The sequence below is a fragment of the Linepithema humile genome, chromosome 1 (genome assembly GCF_040581485.1).
Source record: "Linepithema humile isolate Giens D197 chromosome 1, Lhum_UNIL_v1.0, whole genome shotgun sequence".
Lineage (NCBI taxonomy): Eukaryota > Metazoa > Arthropoda > Insecta > Hymenoptera > Formicidae > Linepithema > Linepithema humile.
The window spans coordinates 37527118-37548623 of NC_090128.1; the positions used below are offsets into that span (position 1 = coordinate 37527118).

Sequence of the window (21506 nt, forward strand, 5' to 3'; positions counted from 1 at the left end):
CATTAATGTAAGATTGGAGTTAAATAGAGCAAAATATCATTTTCTGCTCAATATTTTTTCAAAATGTAATTCCGGGTTGCGGCTATAGCACCTGCCAAGTCATTATACCGCGTGATACACGTGTTTTCAAAGTTGTCAGTCAACAGCCTTTAAGATTGTCCGAAACTTGATATCGCTGCATCGTTCGAGCGAACAATCACGCTGTCTCGATCTCCGCTTAGTAGGTCCATTCAAAATCGACTGTCCGACCGCACGTCAATAAAGAGATTGAGATTCTGTCCCTTTTGATTCCTGTCTATGCGATCACCAAGCGCAACCACAAATCTTCCCCGACCCTTCGACGTGTCTAAGGGTCGCGTTTTCACCGCGTTTTTGCCCGAAGGGTGACGACACGTTATGAGCGAGTTAACTGCAGCAAAACAAAGATACAACGGTCGTTTTTTTTGTCGCTTGTAAACGAAGGTGTTACTTTTTTCGCGGCAAAAGAGAAGGGTTGCGTTCCAAAATTAAGTGGTTATTTTATGGCGTTAATTATGATAAATGCCACGGGTAAAAGTTTGCATCTAGAACACAATTTGCTGCTACATACTTTTCTATTTATATAAAACGGCGATTTATTACTTCATTTTTGATATATATATATATATATATATATATATATATATATATTGGATTTTTGCTATTTTTATTATTAATAGTGACATTTTTTTCATAATATATATTAAATGTCGGAGTTATTATGTGACATAATTAGTTTTACACTAATAAGAACAATATGCATTTTAATATTTCCGAATATACTACTGGGTAAAATTTAAATATAAAAAAAAATTATTTTTTTATATAGATAATATTAAATAAAAAAAATAGAAATTTAATAAAAAGAATATACCTGTATCATGATAAAATAACTCTCACCTGTTGGGAATGGCTCAGTGGTCTAGGGGTATGATTCTCGCTTTGGGTGCGAGAGGTCCCGGGTTCAAATCCCGGCTGAGCCCAATTTTACTTTTTATTGTAAATTTTTCTATTTAATGTTATCAACATAATTGATTCTATTGTGCTTTATCCTTAAAAAAGAAAAAAAAGAATTGGAATGGAAAGCATAATATCAAATAAGTCTAAATGCTGCTATTTATTTCCTACATTTATTTCCGTTAGCAAATCAGCGTGTATGCGACATAAAAGTTAGATAAGCAGCATGGAAGAAAAGCATGGAGTAAATCTTTGTTCAGATCTATGCTTTGCATGTGCAATGCGAATAATGCGTATCTCATGCAGGTCAAACATATATAGTTGTTATCATTCCCTGTCTACTACGAATGCAATATATGCGTGTACTATGCATCGTCTGTATGCTACGAATGTAATATCACTTCTCCGTTTATCATTTCGTAGTACTATTTTAAAACTCAGATAAATAAAAACCATGATCTCAGTTTTACAAAAAATAAATCTCAACATCTATTATAAAAAAATCCAAAAAAATTGATTTTAAATTTTGGTTTATTGTGAGGTAAAATTGACGTTTAAAAGTTTTTAAATAATTACTCTGTTTTATTAAAAAAATTTTTTATATATCAATTTTTTTTATTAAAAAATATTTATTAAATATTTGCAAAATACTGTTTTGAACAAAGTTACTAACATCTGCTATAAAAATATGACTTATCATGATATGTTTCTACGAGGCGACGAAATTTCTGCATTTATCGCGTAGAAACAGGTTTATAACGATCGATCGACCATTGCGGCACGCTCGGACAGTTTTTCGGTTAAGTTAAACTGGTCCCAAAGGCAATTTCCTGAAAGTTGCCGGCTCACATTAGGCGGATACGCTTGGGACACAGGTGCGTTTAACGTGTGTATTTCACGGTTTAATGCGAAGATCACACAGGAACAGGTATGCGGGACAAGAGGCGTCTGTATAGGTGATACGCCACCTGCCGCACATAATGATGATGTAATGACTCAATGAAACCCTATCTTTATTGTTTCTATCTTAAATTGCCGCGACTACCAGGACACCCTTAGCGGCTGTTACCAATTTTCGGACGAAAAGGCCACCTTTCCTACTTTTCTAAGTGCTCAGAGGGTAAGGTAAAATAACAATTGCGCTGTTTATTCCTTATGATAATTTTCTCGGAAGCTAATATACGTTTGCTCTATTAAAAAAATAATATCTTGTCAAAAGTAATTACGCTGCCGTAAAATAATACTAAAGCCGTGTTTTCTTAAATGTATATGAATATAGTACATTTGTATAAAATACATATGTTCTATCAATACGCAGGTGGCAAATATGCTATCTTACGCTGATTTTATTATTTTATTTTATTCTCTCGTGGTATCATGTGCTAGATGTCCAATGTGTTTCCAATGTGTAAAAATTTATTTCCCAGGATGCCATTTCGGCATTCTTCAATCATTAAACTACCGTCGCATCGATCTTCATCGCCGAGACATGTTGGCGCGAATAGGAATCGCGACAATAAAAAACTGATGTGAATAAAAGTACAACATCAAGCGACGATCTTTAAAATTATTCCGCGTCATTAGTCACGCACACACAAATGGCTGACAATATCAAGACGGCGTACTCTGCATTCTTGCGATACTGTGTTGCGCAATACATCTGTGTTACAACAGTTCGCCGTCTTGCAAAGTTTACACTTCTTTCACGTTTTGTGGTGAAATGTTGGTAAAACCCAGAAACAAATTTATCGCGTTGTTAAATCTTCTACACTTATATGCCAGCGGTCAGTTATTTTAACACTGAAGCGTAGAGTTTATTTGTTTTAGAAAGAAATATCTCCAAACTTTTTCGTTGACATTTGCAAATTGTTGCTTTCTGCTTGGGGAAAACTGTTGCTCATAGATCAAAAGATTAATCCTTTTATTTTTTTGTCAGAGTTGCCACTCTTTTTTTGGCCCTTTTTTCCGCAGAATTCTTAATTACGCTTGCATTTCCTTTTCTCTCAGGAGAATCTAATAAGTTTTTTTTAAATACATATTTTTTTAAATATTGTTGTTAACTTATCAATGTTAGGTTTGTTTCAAAATTCTCATAGTTATATTTGTCAATATTAATCGATCGATTCAAACGCAAGTGGCCTGGAATCACGTACTACGAAAATGAAATCCATAATGGTCGATGTGCTGTTACTATTGTCCTTTGGTTGCGTGTAAAGAGGCAAAAACGGTTTCAACTTTCAAGTGCCCGCACCACCTTGTCATTTCGCTCTCCGTCGCCCTTCTGCATTGGAGTGCTGTCGTGGTAGCTTTTTTCTAGCTTTGATGGAGCGCCTCTTCAGTGCGCATAAGATGAAATGAATTAGCGCACTGGAACCAGAAATCGGTCGCCGCCGACAACAATTCTGTTGCAACCTCTCTCCGTCTCTTTCCTCTTTTTATTTTTTATCCTTTTTCTTGCTTCGTTTTTTATCATCGTCTCTTTCCCTCGATTTTTGAGTTACAGACCGTTGCAATCGTGTTTCACGAATTTTTCTACAGAGTATGTCGCGGGTTTGCTCGGACTCATTAGAACCACTCGAAAGTAGACCCTCTCCAGTAGTCCAGTTCGAATCGCAATGATCTGACAGGATTACTGAATAGAAACGGTTGCAAAGAGAGTTGCTAAAATAGTAGGAAATGTCGCCGCGATTACGTCAGACTTGGTCACTTGGACGAAATTTAAATCAATTAAAAATTTAATTATTTATGTATCAATAATGATGGAATGTTTGTTTTGCTTTACCTTTGCCTTGTCGAATTGAATAATTCACGTAATAAGGCGGAAAAATTTGTTGTATTAATTAAACAAATTAATTAAAAATTAATTAAAAATGCGAGAAAAAAGATTGAGAATATGTATTGCGCATATTAATTTTCACCTACTACAATGTTACGGATATCTTAAATTTTCCAGTCAGATCGAAAGAGAGGAAAATGAGCAATACATAATATTGCATAATATCGCGATGGCTTTGCCGTGCACCAATGCAGGCATGCAGATTGTCTCGTGGAACTTGGTAAAGTAAACCGAATAACGTTTAATACACTATCATCATTTTCTCCGGATGTCGCACGGGGAATTAGGTTTCTCGACAACACGGAGAGACGAAATGGGCTTAACCCAGCAGTTTCTCATTAACGCAATCGGTACGAGGTTCCACGACGTGGAAGGACATGGCAAGCGGAATCAGCCGACACACGCGAATACCGATGGGCGTACAAAGGAGCGGTTGATATCTACATATCATTCGCGCTGTCGGTGATCCGATTGCATCCGCCGCGTGACGAGACGTGAGCACGCGAGGGCCCGGAAAATTGAATTGCGATTGGACGTCGCGGCGGGAGATCATTTAGCCCGACGCTGCTGTGAGTTACCGAAACATTAAATTGAATTGAAAAGTGAAACACGGCGGATCTTGTTACCAGGTTCTTTTCCGTAGCTGCCATTAAACGTATACATATAAAATACTTTTTGAAACTTTTTCTTACCTACTATTTTATATAATCTGTATTTGATTAAAGGCGTCGTAACTCAGGAGCAACTGCTACTTCAGGTATCAAAAATCAGAAAAGCCGTCGGGATTTAAGAGGCACTCCATACATCACTTATACTCGCATTCACGCTTCAGACTTTAACTACCATAACCGAATGCGTTCTCTAACACTCTCAAGAGGCGAGAAATTGTCGCCGAATCCGCATTCCTTAAACGTCCCTTAGATTCACTCCAAACGATCGTCAAAAGCACCGGCCGCCGTTGTGCGGGACGAAAGGCAAAAAGGCGGATCGTGGAAGTGCGATTTTTTGATTTCGACTTTTCGTCCGGACTCGTCGTCGTTATTCAGTCTGCGCGATCGGTCCCCTCTGTCTCCTTCCTCTATGTCATTGATCCTCCTGAGCGGATGAATGAACCAAGTCTACGCGACTTTGGGGACTTCTTGGCTACCGTGAATGGGCGCGGCGTTGTCGCGCTTGGGCCTGAAAAAAAAAGGACAGCCGGCTGGTTTTCACGTTCCGTCGGGCCTCGCGAATGGCAACACAAGTGTTCTATTGTACGACTCGGGCTTGAGGCTTCGAGAGCGCAAGAGACCTCGGCGTATTGTCACACAGCTCCTTAACACCATTAACTACGTTTTACCTTAAATTTAACCTAAAGTGGAGGCCCTCTTGACAAATTTTCGGGATTTAAAACGCGACCGGTTTCCCATCGACAATAGCCAACGGGCCCTTCGAGTGACCGCGTGTACTCTTGTTGAGTTGTACTCTTTCTGGCCGATCGTTTGACTGGAAAATCGCGCACAGACGCGCGTTACGTCGTCTAAGGTGGTGATGTGTATCGGAGAATCTTCATTATAATTAACATTTGATGCGATATTTGTAAGTTTTATATATGAGAATGCTATATTTTAATAATTAATTGTTTATAAGCCTTTATTTGCGCGTGTCATTGTGTGTGTGTCATTTGTGTGTGTGGATCAAACTTGAATACAGTATTTACATATTATCTATATTTGAAATAAAATAATTCGAGGCATATAAAAATATAATATAAAGTTATATTAATTCATATCTATTAGTAATATTTTTATATTATTTAATAATATGTTATTTGCATTATGGTATATATTATAATAAAAGGAATTTGCATCGTCACATAATATTAACATAATAATCATTGTTTAATTAGTTAAATAAGTATAATGAAAAATAATTCTGTGATTTCGCTTAAATTTCTGTAATATTAATACGAAAATCATCAGTCTTTTATTATTTAATAAAAATAATATTTAATAAAATGAATATTTAATAAAATATTTAATAAAAATGTAATAAAAATTATTTTTTAGAGTTGCTGTTTATAATACTTTTAAATATTAGAAGAAAATATTTTTTTTGTTTTAATGACAGTTTTTATATGAAATTCAAAGTTTTATTATATTATTTTAAAATCTATATTTTTTAGTAAAGGAGTAATAAATGTTTTGTATCAAGCGTAAAAATATCTTATTTGTGTATTATCTATTTATTAGAGCAAAATTATCGGTATATCAATAAGTACATTTTTAAGGTAGCAAATATATTTTACTTTTATTTAGTTTATATTAAATATATACAATTTTGCTTTTCTATATAAATTATACAAAAATATATCTACAAAGCAATACAATTGTACAAAATATATTTATAATATTTACAACAGTTAAACGCATTCTGAGTTGCATTATCCCGAGTATTTATCGACTAATTTAATTAGTCATTTAACATTTAATTTCCTTATTGGTAAAATCAATGAGAGTTTGAACCTTTCGTTACATTACTTTGCATATACAAAGCTCGCAAACTTATGTGCAGGCTTCTAGATCTACGAGTTAACGATTCTCTCAACGGTATGCTTCGTGCATCTTATATTTCTGAATACCGGAGTTATAATCGCCTCCGGATTCGGAGTCTGATAATCTGCCGTCGTCTCCATCTTTCTCCTCTTGCTGTTTCCTTCATCCGCTTCCGTCAGACTTCTCTTGCAACCTCGAGAGAGATCCCGCACTTCGTATCCGACTGTCTGATTCTGCATAGAGTTTATTCTCGAGAAGTCGAACTTCTCCTCAAAACGGGCGTCTTCGTTCGCGATCGATTGCTCGAGGCGTTCAGTCTCGGCGAATCCACGACCAGATTTGCCGCTATCGCTGCTCTTTGGGGACTTCTTTTCGTCTTCTTCCTGGTCGCACTTGCGGCCGGGCGATTCCTCTCCACAGCTGTCTTTTCGTTTACTGCAGGTTCTCAGACAGCAACACTTCTGATTTTGGCCAGAAGGTAGATCCTCCTTCTTGTACTTTACTCGGCGATTTTGGAACCAAATCTTGACCTGCTTCTCTGACAATCGGAGATTGGTTGCGATTTCGATGCGACGCAATCGCGATAAATACATGTTCGATGCGAACTCCCGCTCTAACTCCAACAGCTGAGTGCTGGTAAACGCAGTTCGAATGCGTTTCGAGCTGTTGGAGCTCGGGGACTTTGGCGGAGGCGTCGGAGTACTGTTGCGGGACGGAGACTCGTTGGGTGCTGAAACATCTGAAGATAAAGGTCATGGGTTAATGGCGTTGTTGCGAGAAAGCACGATAAATTTGATTTTCGTTTCTATCTGATATAGTTCGTGAGATTGAGAAAATATCAGGGAGACGTGCGTAATCTCATACTGAAATAATATCTCGCAAAAATAATATCAAATATTTAGAAATATTTGTAAATTAAATAAAAAAATATTTAAAATAAAATTTGGCTTATATTTATTCAAAATTTATTATTTGGAAATAAACAATGCTTTGTAAATTAATATGTGTAACTTAATGTGGCTTTGGAGTTATTATATTAAAATTTACTAACAATTATAGTGAAAGATTTAATTATCGCGAATTATTGTCGTATAGATAGTAATTTAATTAGTAGTCATATTTACCTGATAATCTACTTGTTGAGGTGTTTAAAGGCGACGGGGGGCTCTGTCCAGGTATCGGTAAGACGGTTAGCGTCGATGGGCTGATCGGCACGGGCATGGTAGGTGGTCTAGGCACCGGTCTAATCGGCTGGTAGCCCAATCCAAGATTAAAGAAATTAAACATGTAATTAGGCAGCTGATTTCCATAATACGGCAGCGGGTACGAAGGTGGCGAGTTGTTGCCGATTAAAGAGTCCACTAGGAAGCTTCGTGACATTTTTCTTTCAATGAAGGATCCTCCGGAAGATCAACACAATTTCTCAAGTCCTGTCCAACTTTAAGCCGTAAAATTCACACACGACACAGTAATCCAACGATCATTGAAATTTTCTCGTCGCACTTAACTTTATGTTTAATCCCAGCTTTGAGTTTAATCAGATTAAACTCTTTCCCGAGAAATGTATTTTGGAATCACAATATTCTTCGAATCCTTTCCGACTCTTTTTCTTCGGATTATCTTCTGTTCTCTTTTTTATTCTCCCCGGATACACAATATTGATTTACATTGTCCTTGAATGTTTTCAACTGTGAGATAAGGTCGAGTCAAAATATTGATTTGCAGATCTTTACTGCACGACGGTGCATCGAGTTCTACATTCTGAGGATCCCGGGCTTATTATATATATACGGGGTGCAAACTCCACCCAGGGGTTGGTTTTTGATCCCGGGCCCTTTTATGCAGGGCCCCGCCCTTCTTCTCCGCGAGGGTGCCCCTTTCGGGGTTCACCCCAACTGCCCTCCCTAGGGAACGACAGTGAGTAGGGCATTTTCTCGCAGCGTTAATTCGACGGGTGGCTAATATCGCCGGAAACTTTATACGGTCTCTTTACCCATCTTTCTATTATTATCGACGCCCCGACCCTTCCGTATCCTACGCCGTTATTTCGGAACACGGCCGATGAACTCAAAGTATGATTTAAATTGACGCACACAATCTTAACAATTAAACTTTCTTTTTCGCTTTGGAAGAGTTAATAAAAAGTTTAATTTTAAAGCTATTCTTGATTCTGAAATTTTCAACTTTAATAGTTTTGCTTTCTTTGCAGCAATAAACGATTGCATGATTCGTTAAAAATAAATATTTTGTTGAAGAGATATTGTTCCACGCGAATTGTTATCGTAAAACACTATCATTATTATTAGTGGATCTCATTAGAGCACGCGTCCCAATGCTGATACAATCGCTCGAACGGTGACCTGAATTCATACAATTTAGTTTTGAGAGCAGCAGAGGGAAGAGAATCCTTTCATCTATTTCTGTGATTTTTCTCTATGGACAGAGATAGAATACGAGTGTCGAGCTTGTTCCATCTTTTCTTCTCGTCGATGTACATCAACTCGGCTTCCTTGGAACGTGCTGAAGAATCTACGCGGGTAATCAGATAAGCTGGAGAAGGAGTCGTCTAAGGACGTTGATCTATCTACTTTGGTTTGCGGAAAGTGTTATTAGTAGCCTTCAGCCGCGTAAAATTAGGTAAATGGCGCAACAATAAATCTCAAAAAATAAATAAAGACAAAATATAAAAATATGATGGAATTTCGTGTGTTTGATCCGACTCTTATCCGACGGGATGTACGTATAAGAAATATTTTTGAAGAAAAAGGAAATCTAGTACAAATCCCGTTTTATCTACTACTCCCTTTAAATAATCTTTTATTTTATGTCTCTGAAAAATATATTTAGAAAAATAAACCTTGAGAAACTTAGGTTTGGTCTTTAAATTTAGTAAACAAAATATTAATAACATGTTGTTAAATATGTTTTTGGAAATTAGTCGAGAACATATGTTTGCGAGCATGATTGTTGATTGCGAGTTGAAGCATGAAGTTATATCCGATTCTTCTTTCGAATATTTACGAGCAATTGAGGAAAATCAGGAAGGTCGGCGAAAAAAAACAAATTTTGCCCAAACGGCATCATTTATCGTCGTTTGTTACATAGGTGGATCAGTTTTTATAGCGGTAAGATTATGTCGGCGACGGGCGTAGGTTTACACTCAGACGTTTCTCCGGAGGGGCGAAACGTAAGTTTATTTCTCGCTGTGGATCGATATTCAGCAGCTTGGCAGATTCAAATCAAATCTCGAAACAGCCTTAGAAACTGAGACTCACTCGGTACCTCTCGCTTATTCCTCTTCTCTTCGTTTACGAGAATTTGCATCTCCGAAGTATCATGCTGATGAAACCTCGCAGCGTCGGGTGGAAATAAAAATCACTGATGCGAAGATAATGAGAGAAAAATGGTAAAAGAACTGCAGAGAATACAAGATTCGTCGTGTAGTTTCATGATTTTAATATGTTGACCGATAAATATTAAAGACCAACAGAGAGAGTTTTGCACACTTGAAGAAATCAGCAGTATATTTTATTCAGTTCCGTTGCGATGATATTTTAATACGACCCTAACACACATAAAATCATGCAAAAGTTACTTTTATCACATTTTTTTGCAGCATTGGTTTTAATGTGTTTTAATTAAATTTTAAAGAGCCTTACAAGAGAGCTCGCAACTTCACAGAAAGAAAAGAATTTCTAATTGTAAGTTCCAAGATTTCTACATCGGACATAGACGTGTATGTTGTCTTTTAATATAATAAAAATTAAAAAATAAAAAAAACTATAAGACAGAATATACAGAAAAATTAGGCGTACCTGCGATTTTATAATTGCTATAGAATCCATTAGTACTGATTCACACAGGTAAAAATCGAATCGTTATTCATAGAACACGTGTGTGCGTGTCTGAAATATTTGAGTGTGCAGCATATTGCATCCGCGTAACGTATTTACATTGAGATTGCCTGTCAAAATCGCCATCGCGGTACAACGAAGCGTGTCGATAGACAGAGAGAGAAGCAATAATGTTTTGGTAATATGCCGCTTGACTTCACACGCGACTAATTTCTTGATTAACCGTTGCCATAATGTATCCATCGAATCGTGCAATATACGAGACGATGCGCTCACAAAGCGGAAAATTAGTGTTTAACATGAAACGCCGTTTCTCGAATATCTACCTTCATTATCACAGTTTCGGCTTCGTCATTACAACCGTGACCTTGTGCGAACGATTTCGCGCCGGGTACACCTGTCAGTGCACTTGAAAATTAATTGCGTGCGACGACACGTTTATTGTTACGGCGGGGGAGGCGCAACATGATGATCACTTTGTGATTGAGATAATACGATATCATCATGATGCATGTAACGAATGATTGATATATCGATAATTACGCAAGTTCTTGAAATTTCAATTATTGTTAAATTTCAATTATTTCAATATGTTTTTAAAAATACGAACAAATAACGAAATAAATAGATAAAATTATTCGATTTAATCAAATACAAAAAAAATAGTTTATTTTTGATTTTTTATTTTATTTTAAGTTTTACATTTGTTATAAAAAGATACTTTAATGTTTTATTACTAGTTATTAAAATTTTGTTATTTTTTTTTTACTATCGTGCTTATTAATAATCAATCTATATCGGCGATTGCGATAATCCTGAGAGCGAACATCATGATATTGGTGGATAATACACCGTATTATTTAGCGCGCTGATGGAGTTGAGAAAGCATAATCGCGATTTCAAACCCTTAACAACACGACTAATCCCATTATCGGAGCATACACGAAGGGGCATAACCCCCGCTCTCTCATATTCCGCGTCCACGTATTAAAAATCACGGTAACGTTATCTTATAAGGCCTAGAGTCGTGAATAATACAATAACGCTTCTCCCCCTTGTCTCAGCATATGTGCGCCGGATCTGCGATTCCGAGGGGTGCCCACAGAACCCTTCATCGTCAGGATCGAGAGTAGGGACCACCCTTCCCATCGCGAAGGGAGCGCCAGGATCATAGTTCTCATCCTGCGGATTCACGTGCATCGTTACCGGCGTATCTCTCGCGTCATTACATAGGAAGGATATTTTAATTTCGTGCACGACCCTCCACCTAGACTCGTTTCATTGGTCGCTCTCTTTTATTCGGGGCGTGACTATCCTTGGATGATTCCGATAGCTGCCCAATCTTTATGTCCGTGAGCTTATGTCCATTTAGAATTTCCGTTTCGAAAGTAGGCTCCGAAAGGCGGCGATTCCGTCGAGAGCATCGAAGCGTCGCGATTTTTAATCAGCCATAACGAAGCGTAGCGTTTTAGAGTGAAAACAATAGTTTATAATATACGATTTTCATTACTTTGAAAGCCATACACATGGTTTACGAGCTGTAACCACTTTGTGAAATTGTAGTGACGAATTTGTTATGTAAGTCAGAAATTATTTATCATGGAAGAATATTTTCCTGTATTTTTCCAAGGATAAAAGATTAAGGATTCTTCAAGTTTAAATAAGAAACCTTACCTTTGACATTTTATATGCTAGTGTATAATAAGAAGCAAGGACGTTGTGTGAACACGCGTATGTAAGATACTCTTCATGTAAGATGTGCAAGGGCGGTGTATAATCTTAAAGAGGAAATTATCTTCGCCAAGTTCTTCCTAATTGGAACACCTTCATACTCAAATTGGATTTTATAAGTGCGGGGCAAAGGGAGATAATTCCCGATTTTGGCACGAGATTCTCTCGACTGCGAGAGGAAATCCAGCATCGATCGGCGCTCAGAATTAATTGAATCAAAGCGACCTGCAGCGGCAAGCTTGGCAATAATCGTTCATTGTGGTCACACGATAGAATCTGCTTATAGCTAATTTGAGGTGAGACCTCATTGCCAATAACATTGGCAAATGACGTGATGACATGAATGTATGACAAATATTTTTCATAATATCTCGTATAATATATTATGTAAGCGTCACGCAAGCAGGTTTTATGCGAGGACCAAAATTGGATATGCAATCTAAACATGGGTTGAAAATTTCTTCCATAGAAATATCCAGAGTAATCGCTGCCACACATATATGATTCGGCTTATCTGAGCGAACTCATCCTCGTTGTGAAACTTTCAAGATATCCTGCTGCGAGGCAATATCGTTGCTGGCAAGCCTTACGAGATACTCTCGAGAATGCAGTCAGACTAAATATTTGAAAACATACGCGGTACCTCGCGTCCTCGAAAGTCGTAAGTTGGAAATGAACTTTACCTTGAAGCTGAAAGTCAAAGTGACTTTCTCACGATCGTTTCGACGATAAATATCCTAACATTAACCTTTCGACGCACTTTGGAAATTACGTAAATGTCGCCAAACACATTACGCAGGCATCATATTTTTCTCGAAAACCAATGTAAACTCCGAGGAACTGTTGGTGACGCTGGAACTGACGGCTTAACGAGCCGGAAGGGAGGACTTCCATTCCTAACTTTCATAAATCGCATTTCAGGTTCTCGCCTTTCCTCATATTTTCTACTTTCCCCCGTTTTCTCATATCAACAACTGACTTGTCATTTCGTGAAATGGTGCAGTACTTGATCCTAGCAAATTTTCGCTCGGAGAAATACTTCTACCTCGATGATATTTTATCGTGAAACCGAATAAAAGCATCGATCTGAAACTATAACCACTCCGAAAGATATTTCTCATCTCTTGGCGTGTGCAACAGTTAGAACGGATATATCGGACGATAACTCTGAATTGAACATCTTGTGTTTTCGCGTTTAAGATGAAATTCGTACGTGACTTGAAGATAAATTTGCGTCGTACTTTTCATCATAAAATAATATTCAAGTCGCAAATAATAGGTATGCAACGGAATGCCATCATTAATCTCTGAAATGAAGCTTATTTCAACTATTTTACGATAGTATGAATCCGACGAATTTCACGTCATTGACGTCTCTCGGCCGACAACTCCGGATATTCGCATTGCCATTTTTCAATCAGTTCCGATGGATTGCGCTGAAAGTTATGTCGGCGTACTGTCATACCATTATGAGAGATCTCGCCATCAACTTTTTGTATTCATGTCTAATTGGATAAAAGTCAAATCTTCCAGCTTGACGAATCGAATTTTTCATATACCGATAGCAATGACGCGCAATTTGCGCAGGATTTTTATGAAATGAGAAATGTACTTTTTAATCCGTTAATGATGAAAGAATTAATTCTATCATTATAATAAATAAGAAATGTTATTGTATAATAAATAATTTATACAATACGATTTTTAAAAAATAGCTATTTCTAAGATTATTAAATAATTTACAATTTATTTAATTGTTAGTCTTAGATTTATGTACAAAAATATACATATATTTGCTTTATTAATTTGTATAATAATGCTACGAATTATTGCCATTACTCAAACTTTAACAGATCGAGAAAAGAAAGATTTTACGCATTGATAGTCAATAATTTCGTCTTTATGCTAACATCCGGAATTCCGTTGGCAAGGGAATACTCGAAAAATAGAGCATCACACAAAACGAAGGATTTTACAAGATAAACGCGATAAAATATAACATAATGAAAACAGTAGACAATAATCTGTACACTAATCTGTACATACTCTATCGTGCCCTTAATCTATCTCTCCGATGCCTCCATCCAAAACATCAATCTCGATTGAAGATCATGAAAGATCGAGTTTGGTTTTCTGTTCCGATGTGTACACATCAGGACATTCGTCAGATTGATGTCCTCGACAAACTCGCTACTCCTTCCTCGAAAGGGAGTCTTTACTCCTTTCATCATCGATAGCATCGTTCCTCGCTCTCCCCCGCTGCCTACTACCACCGCTTCGATTTTCGAGGTAGAGCTTCGGAAATTAGACTTCGGCTCATTTCACCCGGCGGAAAAAAAACGTGTATTCTCCGCGCAGAATACACGTTCACAAAGGAGCATCCCATTCGAGTTGAACAACCCACGCCGTTGGTCATCTTTGAAAGGAAAGAGAGAAAAAAAAAAAGCGGCGCCGATGGATATGATCATGGGAATGGCAAATACGATTTCGGATATTTTCCATTGCTGCCACGTCGGGCAAATAATTCGACTATAGTCGAAAGAGCGAAGACTCGCAAAAATCCTATATAGTCCTGGACCACCGGATCCTCCCCCGTCGTATTGTCAACGCGACGCACAAAGAAACTGCGCGCCGATCGACTGCGACAATTTGCTTTACTTGCGTCGATGCACCCCTGGCAAAGAACTGCTCAACCCTTTCCGGAAGGTAAATGGAACTTTGAAAAGATTTGTTTCCCGACGAGAGAGACAAGATTGATGAGCGACGGGAATATTTCTAGCGGAGTTAGTTCTGCTGTTGGACGCTGGTTTTTTCATGTAATTACTTGAGATAAATATCCGGATTTATTATGTATATCTTTACGAGACACAATTTAAAACTGTTACTCTGTTGATCGCTTTAATATCATTCTGCATATTTTCAAAGAGCAATAAATTCGTTCTCAGTAATGAAAGTCACGTGAGGAATTTCCTCAAAAGTAACTATTCGTCTCGGATTCGACGAATAAATCGCGGACTTTCAAACGGATATATGACGATTTCAAAGTTTCTACTAGGTCGAAAGTTTCTCAAGCTCGATAGGGCAACTTCCGTGATCGTATAGAAGAAGAATTAACTGTTCCAGAAATTCGATACCTTTGTCAGTCGTCTAAGAAGTCCGAATTGCTTTTTGTTATTTACTTTTTCCGGACAATTTTCTCTTTTTTCTTTTTTTTTCTTTTATTTCTCATGAAAATCTTTATTTTGCCACGATACAGGACACGTATGTCATTAGCCGATGGCGAGAAAGAAAAATTTTCTCTCTTGCAACTTAATATATCTTTCTCATTTCACGTGGATATTTATAATATACGTCAATCTGAAAGTCTATCGGACTGCTTTAATAAAATTCCACTTACTTCTGTTTAATGAAAATGTGCAGCAGTCTGGAAATTAAAGAGATCTTTTGCGGCTACCAGCTAAATGCTAGTACTTACAGAAACTTGCAGTAAATTTCTCTAATAAGGAAACTCTTGGAATCGACGTTTTGAAACTTTGAAATGGGCCTAAATAGAAATATTTTACTACTTTCATTTTCTGTAGATCAATCATTTGAATTTTAAAAGTAACGCGATAGTATTATATATTATTTGATTAATTATTAAATTAAGTAAATTCTTGGATATTTGCAATAATATTAATATCAATAGTAATTAATAAATAAATTAATAAAGCACATTATATATAAATGTATAATGAAATGGATAAAAACATCAAAGAAATGTTTGGAATGAACTGATCACATGAATCGCAAGTATGAAGATTTATTTAGGTCAAAAGCAAAAGTGCATCGATAGTCTTTTGTCGGCGACGTTGCAGCATTGTTTCGCATTGCATTGTCGACAACAATGACCCGTCCCGCGGTGGTAGGATCATCCTAGTGTAGATCATACGGTAATTTCACCCATGTTAAGCATGTTTCATTATGCGTTTAGGAGGGATACTTCTCCTTCTCTTCTTTTTTTCTATTCGGCCGATCATCCATTTTTCTTCTTTTTTAGCTTTTCGTATATTTTTGGTTTACTATCTCTCTGTTTTATTTATTCTCCCTTTCTTTTTCTCTTTACGCGATTGTTTATAATACATATACATAATTTTTTAATGTCAAGAATGATAAAATCTTTTTTTTTCTTATCCCTCATTTTTATCGCTCCTTCTTTCTTGCTCTTTCGTCTGAAATATTTTTGTTTTGACACGCGCCGTAGATTCTATGTGAAAGCAGCAGTCAGTTTCGTTCTCTTCTCCGTCTTCCTTTGAAAGTTCATGGATACTGCATGGTTTGTTGAGCAACATAAATCGGCCAACGACGATCGGTCCGCAGCAGGATTCATGGTGAGAGTATCATGAGACGTAATGACTGACCCGTCAAACGCTAAAAGATCCGAAAGGTAGTCTTTCATCGGATAAGAAAGCAGCTAAGCGCATTTTTCTCTCTTTCAGAAATAATGAAACGAACGAATTTATGCTAATACCATTTCACGCGAGAGCGCCCGCCGCTTAGGATAATAAAGACCGCAGAAATAATCGAATTATCGCTTTGATTTTTGTTTGCTTTCAAACAGCCGACATCGTCGAATTGACATTTATCATGCAAATAGCCATTTCGAATATGCAAATTCTGATTTTAATGATAATTGTCACATACGGCGGCGGCGTGTGTTTTGTATCCTTCATGTTTTTTATCTGTTTTCGAATTCTACATCAATAAATAGGAAAATGCTATTCTCTTCAAATAATTTGCAATTTATTTCACGTTTTTAAAAATATTGAAAAATTAATATTGTTTGCTTTAGCAATTTGTATATTTCATCAGCTTATTCTCAATATCTCGTACTGATTATTGTCGCTTTTAAAGCAATGATCGATAATTTTATTAAATAAGAAAAAATTTCAGCTTACAAAACTTTTCTTTACACACGAAAAACATGTTATGCGTGAATATATAATAAACGACAATTTTGCAAATCTATTTAACGCAAAAAAAAACTTTAAAAATAAAGCGAACAAGGATACGTACTTTGATCTATTCTTAAACCAAGAAAGAAGACGATATTCAATATTCTTATCTCTCTTGTGTATTTTTTAAATCTTTTGCTACCGACGCGAAAGGCAGATTATGCATAGCGAGACAGTTCTTTTGCAAGCAATAGAGAATTTAGCGCATCAAGTTGGGCTCTTTCAAAATAACGACAAGATGCTTAGATTATTGTGAAACGCTGCTCTCTGGATTATTTAATGCTGGAAATTCGGTTAACTTGGAGAATATTGTAATTTTTTCGCTCGACGTTATTACAGTAAAGTTTTGCCAATGTTTATGGAACAATGTTCTCATTATTTCTCAAATGACTTTTTTACATGAAAAAAAGTGTTAAATGTAATCTTGTATATTTAACTTGTTTTATTATATACACATATATATTGCTAAAGAAAAAATATATAAAGTAATAATATAAAAATAAATTGCAAAAATATATTTGTATTGATATTATAATTGTTATTTTCTAATCCGATTAAATTATTTCTATTAAGATATAACAAAATCAATAAACAATTAAATATTAAACAAATTAGAAATATTAATTAAAATGCCATTTATGTTATTAATTGAGTGAGAAGCTGTAGAGACATATTTTGCCACATTGGTTTTAACGACGCTATCGAATCCCCTCTAAAATCTTACTATTTCCTCGGCTCTCTTCTAAGTGGTTGTGCGAAAAATGAACTTTGGATGACGAAGCAACGCTGGAGATATGCTTTTCGTTCCGAATTCTGTCAGCGTCCCCTTTCCCGGCGGATGTTTTATAGATTCATCACGGTTCACGGGCGCAGACTAATAAAAAGAGTTGCTTTCATTATTCTCAGTCGTTGGTCGGGTCGTCACCAGTCACCAATTATCTTCATATTCTAAACATCAATTTATTGTAATAATGATTAATTGAAGTGAGGGAAAGGTGAACAATCAATTTGACACTTATGGAAAAATTTTTGGGAAAAATAAATCAATCATTACATTGTTGATCTAAGAGCGGTCTAGTAGGGAAGCGTTATTAAAACCAATTGTATGCGATTTTACATTATATATAAAAAAAAAAAAATATGCATTGAAGAATGATTACTACGTTAAGTAGAGTTGAATCACGTGAATTCTTAAAGGTGAAAAAAAAGAGCACGCACCAAGAGAGAAGAATTTTCTCAGGATGTCTCGTGTCGCTCCAAACTGAGGGTAAATTCAGAAGTCTCATCAAAGTCGGTTTCTCTCGGGGACGATTGCTTGAGAACTTCGTTAAACTATTCCGGCCGTTTTCCCGTCGACGATCAAACCTCGTTTCGTTTCGCCGCCCACACCAGACAATGGACGAAAATTGCGATTTAACTTTGTTGCGAGTAGATGCTATTGCGCTTCCGACCACGTGTCGGCACATAATGCACGCGTGCCAGAATAATAACTAGCCAAAGGCGGCTCCTGATTAAGGATACGCTACCGCCTTGCGTTAACGGGCGCATTGTCGCTTCGCGATAATCGAGTTATCGTCGGGTTCGAAAGAGCTAGGTACTCTGAAAGGAACGAAATTCTCGGCCAATGTACTTTGTTGCGATTCTATTGTAGTACGCTGTACGATAAAAATTATTAACTTTAAATTTATTAAATTCGAAATAAGGTTATGATAAAAAATGTAAAGCAAATATAAATTAAAAAAAAAAAAACATGTATGATTTTAATTTTTCTCGAAAAGTATGCTTCATCGATATTACAAAATGTAAAAAGCATTTCATGTTGGCATTGATATTTTTCCATCAGTTTTAAACATTGCTTTAATTATAGCTTCGTATTACTAACATTTAGGTATTATTTTAACTTTTAGCTTTTATTTTTTAACATTTACCTTTTATCCCAGATGCTTATTTGCACAAGGTTATTAAAAATTTAAAAATATATTATACAGAAAAATATGCTTTTTGCTGTCATCATTCATAAATTGTTGTTTCAACATGAAAGAAAGTGTTTATGAAAAAGTTGCAAAAAACCAGAAGATGTGCAATAAAAAGAAGACTGTTTTATACTGTCTACTTGAATTAAGTAACGCAATTATTTTTATCAATAATGTTTGCCTTTCAACAGCAGCGATATAAATCTGATTCGCAAAGAGTGTTTCAGCACTGTTTACACAATAATTTTCATGTACCGCTCGTTTGCCGATCGTGACAATATAAATACTATTTAATCTGTTGAAAACGCCGAGAATATTTAAAAGAAAAATTTATTTATAAATAAAATAGCATTATACTAGGTGCGCAATTAAGTTTCCGGGTTTTTTTTTATCAATGCAAAATGGAAAATTTCAAGAGAAATACAAAAAACGGTTTATTCAAAGTATCGTCCCTCGCTAGCTACACATTTTTGCCATCTCTCTGGCAATACATGAATACCGCGACGATAAAACGACGCGTCTTTGCATCGAAACCATTTATCCAATCAGTTTTGCACTTCTTCGAAATTGGCCAAGTGTAGCCCAGCTAAGCCATGTGCCATCGACCGGAACAAGTGATAATTGGAAGGGGCCAGGTCTGGTGAATACAGCGGGTGCGGTAGCAGATCCCATTTCAGCGTTTTGATGGTGTCCTGGACGATGGAAGTGCGATGGCACGGAACGTTGTCGTGCTGCAATATCACTCGTTCGTGTCTCGTGTCCCATTCTGGCCGTTTTTCGAGCAATGCATCTTTCAAGTTGAAGCAGAAAAGCAAAGCTTCCCGCAAATGCTGTTTATTTGGCACAAAACTCGACATCTTTATTGTTAGAAAAAATATTTTTGCGTTGCAATATGTGTTGGTATTATGACTGGTTATTGTTGACAGATGTCCAAGTTAATAAAAAAACACAACTTTAGACATGTATATCGACTACATGTATCGTTAGCGCCATTCATGTGTGAAACCCGGAAACTTAGTTGCGCACCTAGTAATGTTGAAAAAGAGCAATTTCAATATTAGTAATGCATACCTTGCTAATTGCAAGTTTACTTTTGAAAAGAATTCTATATATTTTATTCTATTAAATCTTAGCGTTAAATTTTTTAAAATGTGTGAATCGAAAATTGAATTTATTATTATTTATTTTGTGAAATGCTATAAAAAGGAAAATTTACAAGACGTTTGAGATTTTTATTCTAAAATTTAATAACAGATTCTTTGGTGAATGCAAAATATATACAATAAACACTCGATTAATCTAAACAACGTTTAGTGTTGCGTGGATACTAAAATTCTTAACTCATTACCGCTGGAATCCTTTTCAAGCCCTTCAAATTGATCAAAATTCCGATATTTCGATGCAGAATCATTATCATTCCATCCAGGTGCGCGTTTATTCGCGTATTTCGAGCATCCCTGTGGAAAGGGAGACCGGCGACATGAGTCTATAAAATCCTATAAACATCCCCCGAGAGTACACTATAAGGGCGGTGGCTACTGAAAGGAATAAAATATATTGCTTTTTGTGGCAATTTTACGGCAATTTTCCAAATCGCTGGAAGCTGCGCCGCACGCATCGAGGACCAGGTGTTTGTCGATCCTGGCATTCGCGCCTGCAGGAACCGCTACTGGTCGGTTTCTTCCGAATCGTCGAAGACTAACGATTAATAGCCAGAGAGCTGTGTTCAGTGATATTCTGGTGGTTTCCAACAAAAACAGGTATGACACCCGTGTAGAAAACGCGTGCGTCGCGTGAACGGCCAATGGTGCGTGTGATCGTATTCATCCTGTCCCAGCACACTCCATTCCTATTTACTGACACAGAATGCACCTTCGTTCTCGCAATCTTTATGATTTATCGCGAAATTATACTAACCGATGACATTTAGCAAACTTGTTAATATTAACCACGAATAAATCAAGTCTAGTGCAACCGTTTGAGTAGCTATTATTAATATCAAAATTACTGTAATAACATTGGCGGCATTATGTAATTAATTCAACGTTATTATTGCATTACTCTACCTGTTGTTGTGCAATAATATTTGGCAGTGTGCCAATTATCAATTGCGAATTTATTATCGTATAGCGTACAGCGTTGTCCGCATCTCGCGAGAGCTCCGACGTTGCGATATCAACGCTCGGCTTTAAGTTACCGAGCAAAGCGCTGCTGTTATTTCGGGCTGCGGTATAAAATAACAACGTGCCTGAATTTATTAGTGGGCATTGCTCGCGTTGTTACAGAATTATCGCGCACAATATTGCAAACTTTTACGTGATACAGCTCGCAAAGTGAATTTAATATTAAGAATTGCTAATTTATTAATTTTTATTTTAATGAAGCTCTTGGTGTAACTCTAGGTGTCTTTTTTGATATTATTTTCTACGAAAGATGAAGAAGGATATTACTCAATTATAAGTGTTTTCTTTTTATACAAAGATTTTTTGGATATTAATATCTTTAAAATACGTTAACTTGTGATAGTTAAAGCGTGTGATTTCTTTTCTACATGAAGGAATAGTCCAATTAAAACGAAGGAAATGCTGCGCTTCGTGAAAAAAAGTATG

At 36.5% G+C, this 21506-nt stretch overlaps 1 protein-coding gene and 1 non-coding gene across 2 annotated transcripts; one reads left to right on the forward strand and one right to left on the reverse strand.

Moving 5' to 3' along the window:
• The first annotated feature begins 929 nt into the window (after nucleotides 1–929).
• On the forward strand, nucleotides 930–1001 carry TRNAP-UGG (transfer RNA proline (anticodon UGG)). The gene has a single exon. It is a non-coding gene; the product is annotated as a tRNA-Pro (tRNA).
• A 4660-nt stretch (nucleotides 1002–5661) lies between these two features.
• Nucleotides 5662–8113, reverse strand: LOC105667440 (GS homeobox 1-like). The gene is made up of 2 exons (XM_012359244.2): nucleotides 7470–8113; nucleotides 5662–7084 (listed from the first exon to the last, which is right to left on the reverse strand). Exons 1-2 carry the CDS (start codon nucleotides 7723–7725, stop codon nucleotides 6375–6377), a joined length of 966 nt encoding a protein of 321 aa, XP_012214667.1. The 5' UTR covers nucleotides 7726–8113; the 3' UTR covers nucleotides 5662–6374.
• Between the last annotated feature and the right edge of the window lie 13393 nt (nucleotides 8114–21506).